The sequence below is a fragment of the Pagrus pagrus genome (assembly GCF_965226575.1).
Source record: "Pagrus pagrus genome assembly, chromosome: 7".
Lineage (NCBI taxonomy): Eukaryota > Metazoa > Chordata > Actinopteri > Spariformes > Sparidae > Pagrus > Pagrus pagrus.
Genome location: NC_140191.1, coordinates 27,541,977 through 27,561,366, shown reverse-complemented (window position 1 = coordinate 27,561,366; position 19,390 = coordinate 27,541,977). Strand labels below are relative to the sequence as shown.

General features: G+C 42.5%; 2 protein-coding genes across 2 annotated transcripts; one reads left to right on the top strand and one right to left on the bottom strand.

Moving 5' to 3' along the window:
* Window positions 1-462: 462 nt before the first annotated feature.
* pop1 (POP1 homolog, ribonuclease P/MRP subunit) lies at window positions 463-12,451 on the bottom strand. The gene is made up of 16 exons (XM_084358706.1): window positions 12,276-12,451; window positions 11,269-11,380; window positions 10,491-10,616; window positions 9,969-10,144; window positions 9,572-9,832; window positions 9,368-9,455; window positions 8,921-9,099; window positions 8,428-8,702; window positions 8,225-8,318; window positions 8,010-8,118; window positions 7,778-7,897; window positions 4,394-4,515; window positions 4,083-4,274; window positions 3,411-3,565; window positions 2,497-2,733; window positions 463-1,816 (listed from the first exon to the last, which is right to left on the bottom strand). The coding sequence occupies exons 2-16, from the start codon at window positions 11,375-11,377 to the stop codon at window positions 1,099-1,101; spliced, it is 2,961 nt and encodes a 986-aa protein (XP_084214832.1). The 5' UTR covers window positions 11,378-11,380; window positions 12,276-12,451; the 3' UTR covers window positions 463-1,098.
* Window positions 12,452-12,617: 166 nt separating this feature from the next.
* Window positions 12,618-18,620, top strand: LOC311259299 (2-iminobutanoate/2-iminopropanoate deaminase-like). The gene is made up of 6 exons (XM_084356355.1): window positions 12,618-12,774; window positions 13,611-13,716; window positions 13,812-13,866; window positions 13,958-14,026; window positions 17,218-17,273; window positions 17,824-18,620. Exons 1-6 carry the CDS (start codon window positions 12,710-12,712, stop codon window positions 17,881-17,883), a joined length of 411 nt encoding a protein of 136 aa, XP_084212481.1. The 5' UTR covers window positions 12,618-12,709; the 3' UTR covers window positions 17,884-18,620.
* Window positions 18,621-19,390: the final 770 nt, after the last annotated feature.

The window sequence follows — 19,390 nt, the reverse complement described above, 5'->3', positions numbered from 1 at the left end:
GTAGTTATATAAACCATCCCTAATGGCTGATCAGTTAGAGCTGCTCACATTATAATTATATGAGTGGTTTTAATTTGTGTGAGAAATGAATTGAGCATGCTTCACTCTGAAACCTGTTTCCATGGCGTTGTAATATAACTTGTCTAAAAGATGCACAGCCTGCCCACCCATATTTACCTTAAATAAACCTCAGACTACATACTCAGCTGCTTCCAAACTTAAGTGTTGCCAAGCAACAAAACTCTTATCTGCCACCTACACATTATGGGATGTGTGGGAAACCAGTATTCATGCCAGTGTAACTATAAAAAGAATGCATGTTAAAGTATCAGTTGTTCAATGCATTTGCTTATAAAAGGGCCAGGCCGCAGTGCGTCATTTCAGTGTTGGAGGTTAAATTATGATTTGTATGATTTAACACAGGAGAAGGTGACAGTAATTACCCCCAGATGGCATAATCTGTCAAGTGCAGTATGGGTATTTTATTAACTCATGTTCAAACAAAACCTTTTCAATGCAGTGGCATATTTAAACAGAAACTGACACTTCTCTCAAATTCAAACCAATTAATTTGACTTTTTAAAAAGTCATAGAAGGCCACCAACATAAATACTCTCTGTATCATTAGTATGCCAGAAATGAATTTGTTTTGGCAGTCCAGCTGATAAAAAGGCTGAACTAATCTCTAACTAAAACCAAGGCTGTCATTCCATTACAGTATTTAACTGATCCTTTTGTGCAGCACAAAGGCTTTGATATGGGAACAAATAAGAAAACAACTAAGCTTTTCAACTGAAATGATGATGAGGACTCTTCCCAGAGTTCCTAACTAAAAACTGTCTATTCAACAGCAACACCAGGTAGTTTATGGTTATGCCCCATGCTTGCCATTAGGTCTTCAACCAGCAGTGTAGAGTAGATGATGGCACAAAACATTGAAGCAGTTATCAAGGCACAGGATCACTTAGTGAATGAAGCATCATGCAACTTAATGAGATATAATTTCTGGCCTCTGCAGGATATAAGTCGTGATGATCTTTCCCTGTTAACCGAGAATAATTCAGTGCTTTCTGCATGTTCTGAGCCCAGATGTTTCAATCAGATCTCTATGTTGATTTTAGCAAAGCGGTAGTGCAGGGAGGCGGGATTGCGCAGCAGAAACATTCCTCTGTGTTCCCTCGGCTGGTTGACGAGGGTGTCAAGGAGACCAACGACGCTGACAAACCCCAGAGCCTCCCCACAGCCTGCAGAAAGGGAGAAGTCCCCCTGAGTGACCCAGCCCAGAGTCACCCGAGAGCAGTGAGAGGTGACACTCGGCAGAGGATCTGGCCAAAGCCCAAAGATGAGGTCTGAGGATGACTGGGAGGATGATTTAGGCTCTTCGGATGTGGTGGAGTTAGGCTCAGAGGCAGAGGAGGATTTGGGGTCTGGTTCAGAGGCAGAGGGAAGGTCTGACTCTTTACCCTCGGTCTTAGCAGAGGATGCAGCAGCTTTCTTGGGGCCCCTCTTTCTGCGTTTAATTCTGTTTTTAAAGTGGTCTCTGTGTGGGGGCTCCTGGGGGCCGCTGTTGCCAGGCCTTTTCTTCAGCAGCTGCAGGTCCTCTGCTGTTGGCACACACACCATGGCGTGGAGCTCTGGTTTGCCCTTGGACAGAAGTGACAGACGCACCCACACCAGACTCATCCCATGTGCTGTGAGAAACGATGTTGCAGCTAAACGGTCGAGAGGTGGCAGCTGTCCAACACGGCACGGCCTTTGACCTTTAGATGTCGTGGGTCTGCACCAACCAGAAAGCAGCCTCAGCGCCTTTATGTTCCTAGGAAGCATAAAAAACAAATAATATCCGTTCATACCAGGCGATTAATAACACAGGGAAAAGTTGCATTTTCATTGGCCCCATTAAGCACCCTGAGGGACATAAAATTTGGTTGAAGAACATTTCTTAATTCCTAATGCTGAGAAGAAAAAGGCAGCCAATGGACAGTGGAAATCAATCCAATTTTTTTCTCATAAAGTCAGTCATTACTCAGAGCTGGTGTGATAGTTTTATGAGGATAGATGCAACTCTTCCCCTCTACTAATCTCCATGATCTATTGCAGCAATTTAAGGCTGGATGTACTTTGGGTATTCTCATCAGGGACATTATGATGAAAGGGAGGTAGACTGGAGAAGCACCATGCATCAAGCCTGTCAAAAGCAGCGCTGGGGTCCCTTAATAAAGAATAGGAAAGAGGTAAGTGATGACTGGAGCCAAAAGCCCCCCGAAACAGTGCACATTTCTGCTCAAGGGACCTTTAAAATTCAACAGTGTTAATATTGTTAGAAGTGTGATTTAGATGTCCAAGATGTCTGAAGGGAGCTTGGCGTGGACCTACAGTGGGTGTGTTTTGAGTCAATACTGATATGACTTTATTTTCACAATAAGACAAGAGGGGATAAGAAAGTGAATAAATCTTCAGTATAAAGCACAAAACAAAACAAAGACAAACATTTACCTCAGTACAGTGAAGTGGCTCTGAGGCGTAGTTACAGTCATATCTCTATGTAATGTCATCTCCTCCTCCATGACTGTGTCGGCCTCAGTTGTGGTTTGGATCGGGCTGTTTCCCTTCCTCTCCTCTCCTGCTTCCCTCCAGATAAGCTCCCACTCCTCAGCCAGCTGTTGCCATGGGCAACGGAACGGTGCCAGACAGCCATGTTTAATGTAATTGGTCCTTTTGGCGGGCGGACGCCTACAGAAGAGGTCAGGAGGTCAAACCCTTGTCAAACTGCTGGGGCAACCCTGCCAATTTATGTAACAAATCATGACTGCTGAGCAGCGGATAGTAGGGGAAGAGCAGCGTGCAGGCTTATTAGCATCTCATCTGCATGGTGGGACAGATCTGAATAATGGAAATTAACTGGGGTCACAGCTTTAGAGTGCTTCTCTCTATCAAAACCACTAATCCACTGACATTTTCACCACTCGCTAAGACTGCAGGCAAGTGAATATTATCTTTTCCTCGCAGATGATTGTACACTCATACAGTACACAGTAAACAGAGCACTACAGCATCGTCAGCCCAAACATAGTATCATTTTCACCTTACTTAATGTTTATTTAACTGAAAACGTTTCCTCTCACAGTCTAAGTTTGCCAGTGGTTGATTAAAATATATTGTCGACCCCACAGTCCACAAGTAAAATGGACCTACTATATTCGGGCCAAGTTCTTGAGATTCTGTTTTCTATCAGCAGGCTGACATAGTAGTTACGTGCCAAAATAATATTATAAGATACAGAAAAGCTTTGGCAGTACAAGATGTCCCCACAGAAAACAGTCCTTACCATGTTTCTGATAATAATAATAATAATAATCACACGCAGTATTAGTGTTTTTGGTTCTTTTCCTGCTCACTCTTCAGCTGACCTTTTGAACTTATCCAGCAGCTCTGCCTCCTGCTCCTCCTGAAAACGAAGGCCTGCGGGGCAGTCTGGGTAATCATGGGGGAAGTGGGGGGCTCCTTTATTCTGAGAATGTTTCAGACTCATGTTCAGCCCTCCAATGCGAACTCCTCTGTACACCTGGCAGAACAGAGTAAACACTGGATTTTATGGAACTTGACATATAAAGCAAACCTGAGGGCTTCTGGTCTGCCTTTAAATTTCAAGGTACATTTAACATTTTCACAGTTCTTGTCCAAAACAAATATAACTGCCCCAAAACATGGACGAGGCAACCAAATAATGAAAACATCTTTCATAGTGTTCCATACTGACATCCACTGTATTACACGCTGTATACATACAGCCTCACAGCACTTTAAGTGGAAACATGCACATTGGTAGTTTGAATAAACTCCTGCCTGCCTTACCAAGCAGGCCTCATCACTCTGTCTGGCATTACATAGCTGATGTACACAGCCAGTGTTATGCAGTAAGATAGGCAGAAGCTCATTAGAATGAAAGGGATATCTTAATTGTGTTTTAACCTAAGTTAAAGCAGCTATAATAATTATTCCAAAACCACTACTTCATGACAGTAATGAAAAGATAATACAGGGAAATTCAATCAAGTAAAAGCACTGTCTGTGCTACCTACCAGTGGGACCCAGAAGGCCATGCCCCATCCTTTAGGAAGCAGCAGGTCCCATCCAGCACCCCAGGAGCTCATCTCATGTCCCACGTGCTTGCCAGGTTGGTGAACCAGCAGGATTGGGACTCGGCCCTGCAAGGGAGTGGGACTCAGCCTGGAGCCCGGCACCAACACCTCACTTCTCATACGGTTCAACTCCTGTACAAGACAGAAAATGCGTTAAGTGCAACATCTAAGCTCTTCTTTACTTTCAGAAACAGAGATGTTAAAAAAAAGTCAGTGTTGGATGACATTTCTGTTAGAAAGTGATGACCTACCTGCTCTGATATCTTGTTATCAGTGACGTTGTCCCGGACAGACCGCTCCCACAGAAAACTCTGACAACAATGTTCAGGCACTCCTCGCAACATAAGCTCCCTCCTCTTCTCCTCGTCCACCTCTGAAACACACACAGCACACACACACATGGCATGCTCTTGTATGACCAGCATCACTCGTGTCGGAGAGACATATGAAGCAACCTACCTCTGATTCATAACCCGGAGCAGTGGATTGATTACCGATGAATAAACATATTAAGGTGTGGAAACAGGCACATGCTTTTACATCCCCTCATTTACATATGATATAGCTTAATTTATGCAGGTGTGGTGACTCTAAGCCCTAATGGATTGCTTGGTTCAGCAACATTTGCATAATACAGGCTTTTCAGAATTGGAGGTTATGCTGTTAAGTCCAGATTTAAATTTTAAATAGGGTTATATGCTGCTTTGTTGTAGAGCAGGAAGAAATTTCAATAAAAAATGTTCATGTATCATTTCAATATTGTGTGTTGCAGTTTCCTGAAATGAGTGTGCATGTTCTCTAAACAGAAGCTACAATAAATCAAACCATTATTTATTGATATATTTGCTGTAATTGAGTTTGGTAGCAATCATGTTTGAACATAGAACAATATAGTAAATCAAGTCCATCCTTAAGTATTTGTAAGTATAAAATCAATGATTATATGATGTATTTTCTCAATGATTTGAAGCTCAAGTCCAAATTACTTAGAATGATTCCCAAGATGAGTCTAAGTTGGACAGACACAAAGGCAGAAGACCCAGGCTACGAACAAACAACTGAGCGAGCAGTGCGGTGCATGTGGCAAAATCTGAACGACTGCGGCTTGAAGATCCACCAAGCGAAGCAGAAGTGTCTGTTGGGGAGAAGGAGCAGCACAACGTACAAGAGTCTGCACTGGTGAGACGCAGGAGGCGCCAGGCGTCGAGGTGGTGTTGCAAAAGGGCCCAAAAAAGTGCAGCTTTTTTGCACACCTCTTCACCAAGGAAGCAGAAGCACAATGGGACACTCAACTGCTTGCAGGAAGACAAAGACCAGCACCTGAAGCCAACTTACAATGGCCCTGAAAGACATCAGGGGTTTGCAGTTTGACATGACAGAGCTGCAGCTAAAGCAAGTCAGAGGGGTCTTCTGTAAAGGAAGGGCAAGCTCTGCTCCAAGACCAAGCAGCACAGCATACAGAGTGTACAAGAATTGTCCCAAACTCCTGCTTCGGCTGTGGATGATTCTGCGTGTTTCTGGAGAGGGGGAAGATCCAAGAAAAGTGGAGAATGGCTAAAATGGTGTGGATCCTGAGGGAGGAAAACTCCATACAGATAGACCAGTTCTGCATCACCTCCCTGCTGAGTGCTGAGGCAAAATCTTCTTCAGCGGAATCTCCAATCGGCTGTCAACCTGCATGTCCAAGAAGACCTACACCAACACAGTCCAGAAGAGTGGAAGTTCAAGGATGCCAGGCTGTCTGGAGCACACAGATGTGGTGACAGCTCATCGGGGAGAGATTGAGGGCAACCTGTCATCGTTGTGCTCGACCTGGCAAATCCATCGCTCCATCGCACACAAGTTAGCGCAGCTCACAATGACATCACGTCCCCAGCAGAGTCAAAGACCTCATCGCTGATTACTACAGCAACTTCAGGATGAGGGTCCCTTCAGGAAATTACATTAAGCTGGCACAGCATGGAGATGGGCATCATCATAGGGTGCACTATCTCTGCAACACTCTTCTCCCTAGCCATGGACATGCTCATTCAGTCTGCTGAACCAGAGTGCAGAGGGCCCAGAACGACGTCTGCTCAACGGCAGCCACCCATCAGGGCATTCACACACACAATCAGCCCCAGGCTGCCGGATTTTGCAGGGGCGCGAAAAGACAGTGGAGTGAGCCCAGATGTCCTTCAAACCAGCCAAATCCAGATCTGTGGTGCTAGGGAAAGTTTAGGACAACATCGGTTCAACATTGCAGGCACAGCCATAACCATCCATCACAGAGAAGCCAGTCAAGAGCCTAGACAAGGTCTATGACAGCTCGCTGAGAGACGCACTATCCAGCCACTCTACATGTACCGAGTCAGTAATCTGTGGACAAATCTGGCCTACCTGGGAATTTGAAAGCCTGGGTGTATCCGCATGGCATTCTCTCCAGAGTCCTGTGGCCCCTCCTCATCTATGCAGTCCCAATCTCAAGAATTGAGACCTTGGAGAGGAGGGACAGCAACCACCTTAGGAGATGGCTTGGGCTGCCAAAGAGCCTGAGCAGCATTGCGCTCTAAGGACAGCACAACAAACTACAAATGCCCTTGAAATCCTTGGAAGAGGAGTTCAAGGGAACAAGAGCCAGAGAAGTGGTTCAGTACAGGGACTCAAGTGACCAAAAGGTGGCTAAAGCAGGGATTCAAGTGAGGACTGGCAGGAAGCAGAGGACAGAGGAAGCTATTCAGGAGGCAGAGGCCTGTGCTTTTTTAAATAAAAAGGGGTCTTATTCATTAAGGCATCAGCCTAAAAAGTGGGAACACATTATTTTGCAAAGAAAAAAAGAATCATTCTTGATAACATGTCACAGACTGGAAGAATAACCCTGGTTATTTTAAAGCCGGGCATTACTATCCTGGCAGTTCTGGCTGCTACAGCTACATCAAGCTGCTGGTTAAAACTAATGCAAAGCAAGAAATATTTACCGTTTGATTTTCAGTTTATTATTGCAAATCTGTAGATGGGGCGGTCCGGTTGCTTTACCCCACAACCCTAATATATGAGCAAATGACTTGCAGAGTAAACATGGACGTGTGTGAGCCCTGACATAACATTAGACGTTACAGATTAGAATTATGGTGTTATTACTGAAATGTCACTGGAATTTCTTTGGATGTTACTGTAAATAGAAAATGTGCAAACTGAGAAAACCTCCACGGTGGTAAAAAAGCTAGAAACATGAAGGCCCTGGTTGAAACCAACCCCTCTCATCTTTTCAGTATCTCTTCATAGCCAGTGAATCAGCTGTTGTCAGTAACTGAGGGTGTGTTTGGAGTACAGGGTCCTGCCAGGATTCGAACCTGGAACATCTGCATGGCCAGGCAGAGGCCCCCCGGAGCACAGAACCAGATGTGTACTCTCTGAAAACAACCTCAGGACCAGACACAACAGACTGATTCTTTGCTGAACTATTGATGTGTCTTATTTTACTGTCACGTTTCTGCTGGCATACATGACAAGAAACTTTACGTCTTCCTGCACACTGTACGAGTATGATATGATGACAATTATTGAATGATTCCAGTCAAGGAGACATAATTTATGATTATCACACCCTTTTAACTATATGTATCTGTCTGACTGCCTGGTAGGTCAGATTTTACCTTGTGCCTGCTTTACACAGGGCAAAGCTTTAACCTTCTTTGTCGGTAAAGTGAGCCTGGGGTCATCCACAGTCAGACCCAGCACTGCGCCTGAAGGCAGCTCTCCAGTCGAATAGATGCCTGAATGAAATACAGAGTCAAGGTTAGATAAACATGCATACACACACCCAACTAGATGGCAACAAGTAAAAGCAATGATATTATAATTCACGCAGAGAATAACATAACAAACCTTTGAGTATTTGATAGACATCAGCCTGTTGCTTATGCAGATTCATCTTGCTCTCATCTTTGCAGTGCTCGGGCCACCAGAGGGAAGAGGGCTGGGATTTGTTAATTTCCTTAAAAGCAAAAGAGAACTCAAATAAAACTCAGTTCTTCAGCGTGAAATGCAAATATATTTCAATGGCTCTTTGCATTTCATGTTGCCAACTCAATAAGTCTCACATCACAGTCTGTAGCAGCTTCCAAAGTTTCTGCCAGAACAGAATGGGATTGTGGTCCGATCAGGCGATAGCGTACAATCTCCATTGTGAGATCACTGCAACAAAGTGATATACAAAAACTTCAAAATAAAATAAATTAAATTATTCAATCAAGCCAAATTTTTACTTAGTCGACGTCTCAATGAAATTCTAAACTACACTAACTTTATAACTATTCCAGCTGAGCTCGACCTCCAGGTAACCAGGGTGGTGGGAGATCTGGTTCCATCTCCCAGGATCTTCTTGGCTGGAGGTCCACTGGCATCCTTACAGGTTCGCTTTCTCTTGATTCCAGTTACCTGCTTGCAGTCAGAGGTCTTTTCAGGCTTTGGCTCTGTTTCTAGAGTGGGAACAACCTCAGCAGGTGTCACCACTGGAACAGCTGGGGGAACGACTGCCTCATAACACTGGCACACAGCTTGTAACTCAGGAAGAAGGTCCTGCAGGGAGCACAGAGTTAGTGGAGTTAATGGTCTTGCTGAGCCCGTCTCTGCGCTCATATATATTTATCATAATTACATTTTTCTCCACAAATTTAATTTACAATTAATTGTCATACCAATTTACTTTATTAACTGAAGTTGAAGGTCATCAAAACAATGACATAGTCCAAGCTACAATGAGTCAAGTCCACATCTCTGCCTAAAATTCACTGTACCTTTTTAATGGTGGGGTGAGCCCAAATCCAAAGCTGCCTGTGGGTTGAGCCCTGCATACGAGGTCGCCAGAGAAAGGTCACAGGGCCCAGGGCCTGCGAGGGGTACTGTCCTGCTTTGTACACCACCACACTGCCCTGTCTGCGCCCTGATAGACTCAGCGCTGCAGCAAATGTAGGACCTGGAAACACACAACCAAATGCAAACAACTCCAAATTAAACATTGAACTTTTATCTTTTGTCATTCACTTTTATCATTATATCTAAAGGTTCTACTTTTATGATCATAATGTGTGTCTCTTAACATTATACAGATTAGCACTCATAGTTCAGAGAGAAAGGATGCATGGAGAAAATAGGTCTACTTTCCAAATATTCTTTAGCACTTTGTCTGAACAGGGTTAGATATGAACAAGATGTATATATCTGTGGTTGGGGCGTATACTCACCAGCGTCCTTACTGGTCAGCTGTGACAGAGAAGCCAGCAGCTTCTGTTCCTCTCCCTGCAGCTCTATGCAGCAGTAGTAAGAAAGGTCCTGAGTGTACAAAAAAGGTTATTCTTATTTTACCAGCAGTGACATCCCGTTGATTACAACCCTAATTTTGTTTCGAACATGAAACACATCTCACACTCCAATTCTGCAATGGTTACCTGCAGGAGGCAGTGGCTGCTCATTGCCCTGTAGGAGGGCCGATAGCATTTGTATGTGGGTCTGTCCCCAAGGCAGTAACCCCACTTTTTAACCACGTGGAAGCGCTTGGCATGCCAAATGTGTGTCTCCAGCCACACGTTCTTCCTCTGCCGGCGGTTAAACTCCAACAGCAGATTTCCGTGCCGGCGGCGGGCCTTGCGGCTCTTGCTCTTTGGCTGCTCCTTCTTCTTCTTTGAACCGGCTAGGAGACTCTTCTCCCGCTGGAGGAGGAAGGAAATGTCACTGAACAAATCAGAAGTACTCAGAGAAGGAGAGTATTAAACCTGCTACTTGAACCAGGACTCCAAGTTTTAAGGGGGACATTAAGACGCTGAAAGGAAACACTGTGAACATTACCATTCTGTTGGCCACGTCTCTCAGTCTGCGAGGGAGTCGCTTGGTGTTGTGGCTCATGGCCCGTCTCCTCATGTGTTTGGGCAGGGCTCCAAACACATGGCAGCTGCCCGTTGTCTTGGTGACAGCTTTTAGCATGGCGCTCACCTCTGCTGCCCTGGCCCTGGCAAAAGCTCCAGCTGGATAGGGAGAAAAGTGACTGTGACACTGCATTTGGAGTTCTTAAGCAATTTCACGATTAGTTTTTTTTTTTATATATATCCTGAGTTGGACTAAACTCAATGATTCCTTGAAGGACAGCAGACAAAGCAGAGACTCTGTACCACATAAAAGAAACTGATCTAAAATTAAACCTAATCATTTTCTATGGCCTGCAGGATAATAAATGATGAAATATTTGATTCAAAGTTATCAGGAGTTCTTACAATTGGTAGTGCAGTCATTATGCGATCCTTCAACACAAAAAGTCCTAATTTACAGTACCCAGTACACTGTTACTTAATGGTGGTAGGACAACATCTTTACCAGTGATGTACTTGGGCATCTCCTTGACATAGCCTCCACCATCTTTCTGGTGTCCCCGGACCCATCCGCTCCGTTGGTGAGGGTTCTTTGGCTTTTCTGTAGATGGACCTGCACCACCCCCTCCACCTTTAGGCAGATCATTAATTAGTCATTTCAGGGCAGTCACATGTAAAAATGAGAAGCAAGGCAGGCAAAACAGACAACCAACATGGGACCACAGACGCTCAGGGGTTGATGTTTTTACAATGATAAAAACAGAAATGGTGAGGATCTTATTAAGGTGGCTTCTGTACTGTATGTTCACCTGTGCATGCGGTTCTGCCTTAAAGTGTCAAAATCTAGTTTCATGGACTATTCCTGTTGATAATATACTTACAGTCTTCATATTCAAAAACAAATTTGTGTCTGATTTGATGATTTCAAAAGGAATCGACACAACTGACTCAACATCAGGTCCTCCTGAGGAGTTCATTCGACCCTGAATGTGGACATGACACTGTTACTCCCTGTATATGAACCATTTCTCTGCTTGTCCTGCCTCCACAAGCAGATTTGGGTTATATTTAAGACAGTAACACTGTATATATTCAAGATTGTGTTTGTTAATGATAATTAAGTTACAGACACATACAGAGAAAATGTGCTGACCCTCTGAAACGCTGGCCATGCGTCAGCAAGAGGAGATGAGGTAATGGAAGTAAAGAGAGAAGAGGACACATACAGCATCACAAGAACACAGGCTGGACCTTAACAGATAAACAGACAGGAGTATCAGTACCAGTGACCGAGGTGCCTCCTCCGTTCTGTGTGCTGCCTGATGGATACTGCACACTGGCGGGCTGATTTCTCAGCTTCTTCTCCCGCATCTTCACTTTAGCCGCAGACATTTTCTGCAGGAAACAAAAAGGCACGTTTGACACAGCAGCTGTCAATCATGCTGGTTGCTGCTTCACTTCAAACACCTACATGACTTAACGCTAACCAATGCTGCTAACAGTAGCTAGCTTGCTACGTTACTCCACGTAAAGTTGTGTTGTTGGTTTAAAGGATAAGTACCGTTTTTTACAACCTGGACCTTATTTCCAGCAAAAGATATGGTCATTTACTCACCCAGATAACTTTGGTGTCATTCGGCGTCGTTCGGACGAAATTAGATCCAGTGTAGCGGCGATATATCCATATAATGCGAGTAACGGGGCACCGACACACAGCCTCTATATAACGCATTATCTGCCACGAAACTAGTTCATTTCACTAATATTTTGTTACGATATGCTAGCGCTATTAGCCTCTGAGTCCGGGCTCGTCCGTTATCAACATCCGGGGTCAAACTAGCAGTAGCAGCTACAGGTAAACAAGCTGGGCTGTCGCGGGTGCGCGCGCAGCTCAGAGACGACATCTTCCAGGTCAGAGGTAGTAGCTCAACCTACAGACCCCGGATGTTGACAATAGACGAGCCCGGACTCAGAGGCTAATAGCGCTAGCATTTCATAACAAAATATTGATGAAATTAACTAGTTTCGTGGCAGATAATGTGTTATATAGAGGCTGTGTGTCGATGCCCCGTTACTCCCATTATATGGATATATCGCCGCTACACTGGATCTAATTTCGTCCGAACGACGCCGAATGACACCAAAGTTATCTGGGTGAGTAAATGACCATATCTTTTGCTGGAAATAAGGTCCAGGTTGTAAAAAACGGTACTTATCCTTTAATTCACAAAAGCACAAAAACAACGGGTAAAACATTTGAGTACAGAATGATTAAACAGCACATACTCACCTCTAGATTCCCCAGTATGCTTATATCTCCGAAATGTTGTTCTGAATGTAAGATAAGCTACTCCTCTTAGCTACCATGTGAGTTTTCATCACGCTGTTCGACGTAATGTTTGCTTCCGGGTGTGTGGGGTATTTGTGGTGTATCGGCGCAATTAAAAATTATCAAGCCAAACAACTGACTTTCTCGTGTAAAATGACGCCTTCTGTCATCACACTCACGACTACGCTTCACGTGATAATATAATATTTCCATATACGCCCCTTCGTACAAAATAAAATGAAAATAAAAAGCTTGTTTGCGCGTCTTTAACACCATTTACAGACCGGCAGCTCCCGTTACGTCATCCAGTGCCGTTGCAGCCTTATCTTCTCCTTCTCCTCGCTCACTGCTCTCTGCTCTGTCACAGCACTTGATTTGATCACATTTGGAGAGAAATGGCTGCACTTATCAGAAGAATTATCAGTACAGCAAAAGCTCCAGCTGCTATCGGCCCGTACAGGTGAGAAGAGCTTCAGGCTGAAACTTAACTGAAGTCGTTGAGTTACAGCTGGCTCACAGCTGATGCAGTAGGGCCTACCAGTCAAAATAACATTTATAGGCCACATGTTAATAGTCTATGTAAGATGTTGAGAGTTATGGCTACTGATAGTTCCTCAATAAAGTCACACAGTTGTGTTTGAGTGCACAGTTTAGTCATCCAGTAGTTGTGGTTGGAGGTGGAGCAGTGGTCACTCACTGAGACTTGCATAAGAGCAAAGTACACCTTTTTGGACTTGGATTGCACTTTTGCAACTATTGTGAGGCTAAACTGTTAACATCAACAACACTGTAGGCTCATAATTTTGAGTTGAAGTTTACTCTATGCAGCTGTCTCATTATCAAGTTCAGTATGACTTTGCATTAAAATGCAGCCCTTGTATGCAAGATCAGTTGTCTAAATCAATATGTGTTTAAGCAACAGAGGTGTGTGTGTTAGCCAGATAATTCATTATCTTTAAAACCCCTCCTTTAACACCTATTATTGCAGTAGTGTAAACAGGTGTGACACTAAATGAACTCTTGGAGTTGATAAGAGAGAAAAGCAAGTGGAGGTATGGTCAAGTGGGGTGAGGATAATATAAAGTAGAAAGATGCAGATGAATGCAACGGTTTTTAGAACACAAATTTCTGCATTATCAGTAACTTTTAACATCAAAATATATGCATTTACTGTCTGCTCTCCTTATGTAGCACTGAAGAATATGAAACAAGAAGATTTCACACTCTTCCTAAAAGAGGTAACTCAGCCTTTAATCCTATGTAGATGATTGTTTGCTCCTGTTTTGTGTCTCCCAGCCAAGCAGTATTGGTTGATCGGACCATGTACATCTCAGGACAGCTTGGGATGGACCCTGTCAGTGGACAGCTGGTGGAAGGAGGTGTTCAGGCTCAAACCAGACAGGTTAACCACCATAAACAGCTTTTCATCAATCATTCATTCATTAATAAACCAACCAGAAAACAGAGCACCTTCATACAGGAATTCCTTTTCCACAGGCTCTCGTGAATATGGGCGAAATCCTTAAAGCTGCTGGATGTGGTTATGAGAACGGTGAGAAAACTCTGCTGTCTGAAAAGTATTTCATTTTGAATCGATCACTTTGAAGTTCTGTGGAGGAAATCTCTGTCATTGTTTCCTGCAGTTGTCAAAACCACAGTGCTGTTGGCTGACATGAATGACTTTACTGCTGTCAACGATGTTTACAAGCAGTGTAAGTATCATTTATTGACTTATATTATTTTTCATTTACAATTTGTGGCTGAGCCATGGTAAGAAAGCAAAGTCATCACAGGCCTTATCATGACTACAGTAGTTCCCCACTTGTCGATACAGACTTTGCCACTGGGTGTCACCACAACCCAGGGAACCTGCATTAACAAGGGTTAGGCTACACACAAGTTGCTACATAGGTGACGTTTCACTTGGTTGACTTGAAGCTGCCTATTCATTGCCTTTGTACATACTGTTCTTACCCAGACTTTATATGATGATTCATTTGTTATATGTTTTGAGTGCTCAACAGTGGTTTCATACTCTTTATTCATTCACTGTGAATGCCTGTACAGAAAATCAATCAATCCTACCACTATATTTGTCAGGGCACATCCTTGAGATTATCCTTAGCCTTGAATTTGCTTGTTCATAAAGTAAATATGCCACAGCAAGTACACTCAAGAGGTATGAAACAACGTTCAGAAACACAGCTGACAGCTGAGCACACTGGTACAAGGACTGCTGACGTGTGCTGAGTCACTAAACAGAATGAAACCTGAGCTGCTGCTGCTGCTGCCAGTGGAGCTTTAAACTAAATGTCAGACAACATGCCACATCTGATGCACCACAGACGATCAATGAATCCCTTAACTCTAATTGCAAAACCTGTAATACAGAAATATTCTGTTAAGTGTGGCTTTCATCCACATGCACTATATTTATTTCAGTGTAATTTGAGGGGGTTTTATATTATCAAAAAGAACAGTAATAGGAGCATCTCCACACTCATTGATGTTCTTGGAGGGGGATAAGAGGGGAAAGGTATGTCACCATCTAAGGTCTGGTATGACAAAATCTGGTTCCAGGCACTCAAGTGAATAAAGAACAAAGATCCCTCAACAAATATGGTTAAACATACACCAGCAGGTCCTGAAAGATTTGGAGCATGGTGGATCAGTGGTTAGAACTGTTACCTCGCACCAAAAAGGTCCTTGGTTCAATTCCCAGCTGGGGGCAAAGCCTTACTGTGTGGAGCCCTGACCACTGGCTTGGATTTGGAGTTGGATTTTGGTGCTATAGGTTGGCCGCCCACTGCTCCTCAGGGATGGGTTAAATGAAGGGAACCAGTTTCATTACAATATGTGATTTTGTGTGATAAAGATTTATCTTCACCAGAACAAATATTACAGGTTTTAGAAAGAAAAAAGTCCTCCCACCCCAACAGGTTCCACAACAACAGAGACATTTTACCAAGCCTGCTCACAGTCTGAAGAGCTCTAACCAAACAAAATAAGTGAAAACACCTGTGTTGGTATATGACAGTGCAGGACCTTTATGTACTCATTGCTGTGGCTTTATTGAACTACATTTCCATGAAATCTCTTATCAGTTTCATGTCTAATAATGGTTGTGTTGGATTTTCTGTTATTGAAGTTTGAGCTTCTGTAGGGGGAGCCATTTCCCTTATCTGTATCACAGTTTCAACTTCATAATGTTTTTTTGTTTTTTTGTTGGGAGCAGGATATTATGTAACGCTGCATGTCCATCATTAAAACTGAAACTTATGAAAAAGTTTTCCAATTAAGATTCACAAAGAAGAAGCAAATGTTTTCCCAAAGATTCAGTATTTGATTTTGCATGCCTGTTCAACCTAACAGCGCAAGTGACACCACAAAACACATACTTCCCTTTATACAAGAAGATGTATCTTAACAAACTCCTACCTGACACTCAATAGTATCAACAACAAATACAAAATCGTTGGTAAACTGGATGTACAACGTACCACAGCAGGGAAATCTCGGTGCAACTAATCACACTAACGACTGCTTGTGCAGCCTGACTGGGACAATGGAACAGAGCCTCTAATTAGTGTTATTAGTTACACCTGCACTGTAGTGTGTATGTGCTTTTCTTTCTTGGGCAGTCCCAATATCTGCAGTGACTTTTATTTTATCTTAGTCAGTGGCACAAAGTAGCAAAATATGTTGCTGATTGTGATTATATCATGTCCATGTATCAGATTGTAGGTTTCACCTAAAGATAATCTCAAGCGATCAAACTTTGCCAGAGCTCAGCCATGTGTCCGTTTCATTTCAGGTGAAAACTCATTTTTTTCATGGCCTGGTCAATTTCTTGATGTTGGATCAGTTTGCTTCCATAACATGTCGTCTTTCAAGCTAGTTCAGTTTTTAGCCTATTCACCATTTTTTGTCCAAAAATATGTTATTCTTTAAAGACTGTTTTCTTAAAATCAGTTTTTTCTCATACTCTGAGCCAGAAACCTCTACTTCAGTGGAACTTACACCAAACCTTCCTTTCTTTATTCCTTTCTATATTCTTAAAAAAAAAAATCTGTTAAATGTTTTATTTATTTATTTACTATAAGACAAGACATTGATAGAACAACACAAGAAAGACTAGTGAGTACAGTACAGTGAATACAATTCTTATAATAAATATGTAAGTTTCTGTTTTACAGGGTGTGTGTGTGTGTTTTCTGAGCAGTCAGGGAACATCTAAGCACCAGTATAGGAAAAGAGATGGCCAAATAAAAATAAAAAGGCAAATGAAGAGTAAACATTAATACTGAACCTCATTTTTTTACCAATCCCCCATCTTATTTTTATTATTATTTTATTTATTTAGACTGGTTAGTCCAGCTTTTGGGCTGCTCCTAGACCTTAGGAGGACGGGGCTAGCCCAACGTGGGCTTGACAGCTAGAAAAACTACCTCCAGACCCGAGGGAGGAAGTCAGTTTATGAGGAGCCGACAGTCAGTTTTTGTGTATAATACTGATTTGAAGTTGATTTGAAGGGAGAGAGTCATGTCTGTATTCTAAAGATGAACTGAGGTTTTTGTTCATGTATAATCAGGCTTTTTTTTTCAGGCTGTTGGCCACTTTTATGTGAGGGATAAAAAGAGATCAAAATTCCATCAATAAAAAACCTTTGACAGAAATGGAACATTTTTAATTCACTATGCTTCTTTTGCATATTTAAACTTAAAATTACACTGGAGTATCAATATAAAACATAACTGCCTTAATGTAAGCAATCAACTGGGGAAGTGTCAGGGTGATATCTATTAGTTACCATTTTACCCTGTTCACCTGTAGTAATATCAACATGTTTAAATATGTGTGTGTGTTGATAACCTAATGCCACTGAATCTGCTGCTATCTCTAGTCTTCAGCACCAACTACCCAGCCAGAGCTGCCTACCAGGTCGCTGCTCTTCCCAGAGTAAGTATTTGACAAATAGGTTTGCTCTTTTCCGTTGATTCTGTAGTGGATTTACACTCAACTCACGCTGTTGTAGTGGAAATTCTCCTTTGTGAGGTAGAGAGTTGCTAATTCTCCGAAGAATTGTAGACTCAGTGTGATGAATTAGATCTCTTTAATACATGCAGCACGGAGAGAAGACCCGAAGTGTTCTCCCAGTCTTCCAAATGTTTCTGACTTAAATACAGCGGTTGCATACTTTACGACAGTCATGAATCACTTCTTTCCAAAACAATGACCCCCTGGTGTTTGTTTTGATCATGTCTTTCCCAGGGCAGTGACCATTTGCTGTTTTATTGAAATGTAAATGTCATCTTATCTACCTTCCTGTAACACCTCAGGAAAAGAGAATTGCCCCTCATATGACTTTCTGAGCCTTACACCTTAAAGGGGACTCCCCCCTCCTCCTCTCCCATCCTGATATGGTCTTTACAGTACATTGATTACTGAATGGAAAACTATTTAATTTCTCACTCTGTTTTGTATGTTCTCTCTGTGTGTTACTCTGTAGGGTGGGCTGGTTGAGATTGAAGCAGTTGCTGTATTGGGCCCTCTGACCAGTGCTCCCTAACACGTACATCTATCAAACAATAAAAACTGGGAAACCCACAAAAAAAATGTGCCTTGTTCTGCAGACTAGTCAGGATTTGATAAACAACATTCCTGTACAGCACTAATTACTGTTAGAGATGTAATATTTTTTGTAGGGCACTAGTGATTCAGCCCTGTCACAATGTCCTGGGTCACCTGGCAGACTAACAGCAGTCAGCCTCACACACACTTTCTCTGCTCTCATTAACATTGATGAGACGTGTTTGGAGAAAACTGTGCATTTTAAATTCCCTCTGCTCACATTTCACTCACAATAGCTGATAACAGTCTAAGCTTGTTTTCTCTTATTGAATTGCACTACCAGCCGTATTGTCACCAGACAGACCCATGGCAGAGTATCCTCTCTCAGTATGTCAGATGATGGATGATCAGATATATCTCAATAATAAATCTTTTTAATTTGCTAAAATGGTGATGTTTGGTATGTAAATGATCACGTGGTGACATTTGTTTTTTGTTCTTCCTTAGCGATGGCTCTTATATATTTGAAATGTGTTGACGCCCCCAGGGTTGTACAGGATAGGAAACCATTTATGAGGACAGGATGGGTTATGCCTCAGACCATGGTTGAAATACTATGCACCCCATACCCCATAGTATATATATATACACTATGAGCATAGAGAGTTGATCCCAAATGTTAGTTCATTCATTTGACTTACAATTACATAATAGAAAATAATCCACAGAGAAAGGCTGACATAAACCTATCCTCACATCTTGAAAAAGGCTCAACTCCAAAACCACGTTTGTGTGACTGGGATAGGTAAACACATGCTGCAGAAGGCTGGGCATTTGCACGATTCTATATACAGTCTAGGAATGTGAAATATCAAAGGAAAAGTTCACCCCAAAAACGAAAATTCAGTCATTATCTACTCACTTCACCAGACATTTCATCGGCATGGGGGCGAGTAGATGACTAAATTCTCATTTTTGGGAGTACTTATCCTTTAAAAACATTTGTGTTTTCTAAGATGTTTGCTTACTTATGGTTCTCCAGGGTCACCCACTGCTTTATGTGTATAGTACAGTATGGTTATAGTCAAGCTGCATTATGTCTAACATGAGAAGCTGGGGTATGAACTCATTTTAAATGATGTGAGGTCAAGCCTGGGCATGTTCTGAGCACATACTACACATTTAAATTACCAAGGGCTACTTTCCTAGTTTCTGTGCACAGCAGAAAGTCATAGAGTAGTGTGGTGGATAGATATGTAGTTGTTTACATGACATTGTTCCAAAATGAGCCTGCCTGAATCAGTTATTAATGTGTTGCTTAAATAGTTGTGAGATTACAGGCCACATAATGAAAAACAACTGTTTAAAGGCCAGTTCTGTACCTTTGCATGATATACTGTGTCCTCAGCACTCTGAGATGTGAGCCTCAGCTTACTGAGTTTGCATTTTTTTTATGTATGCATTTTCTTTCTTTTTTTTAACATACACAACAAATACACAACTAT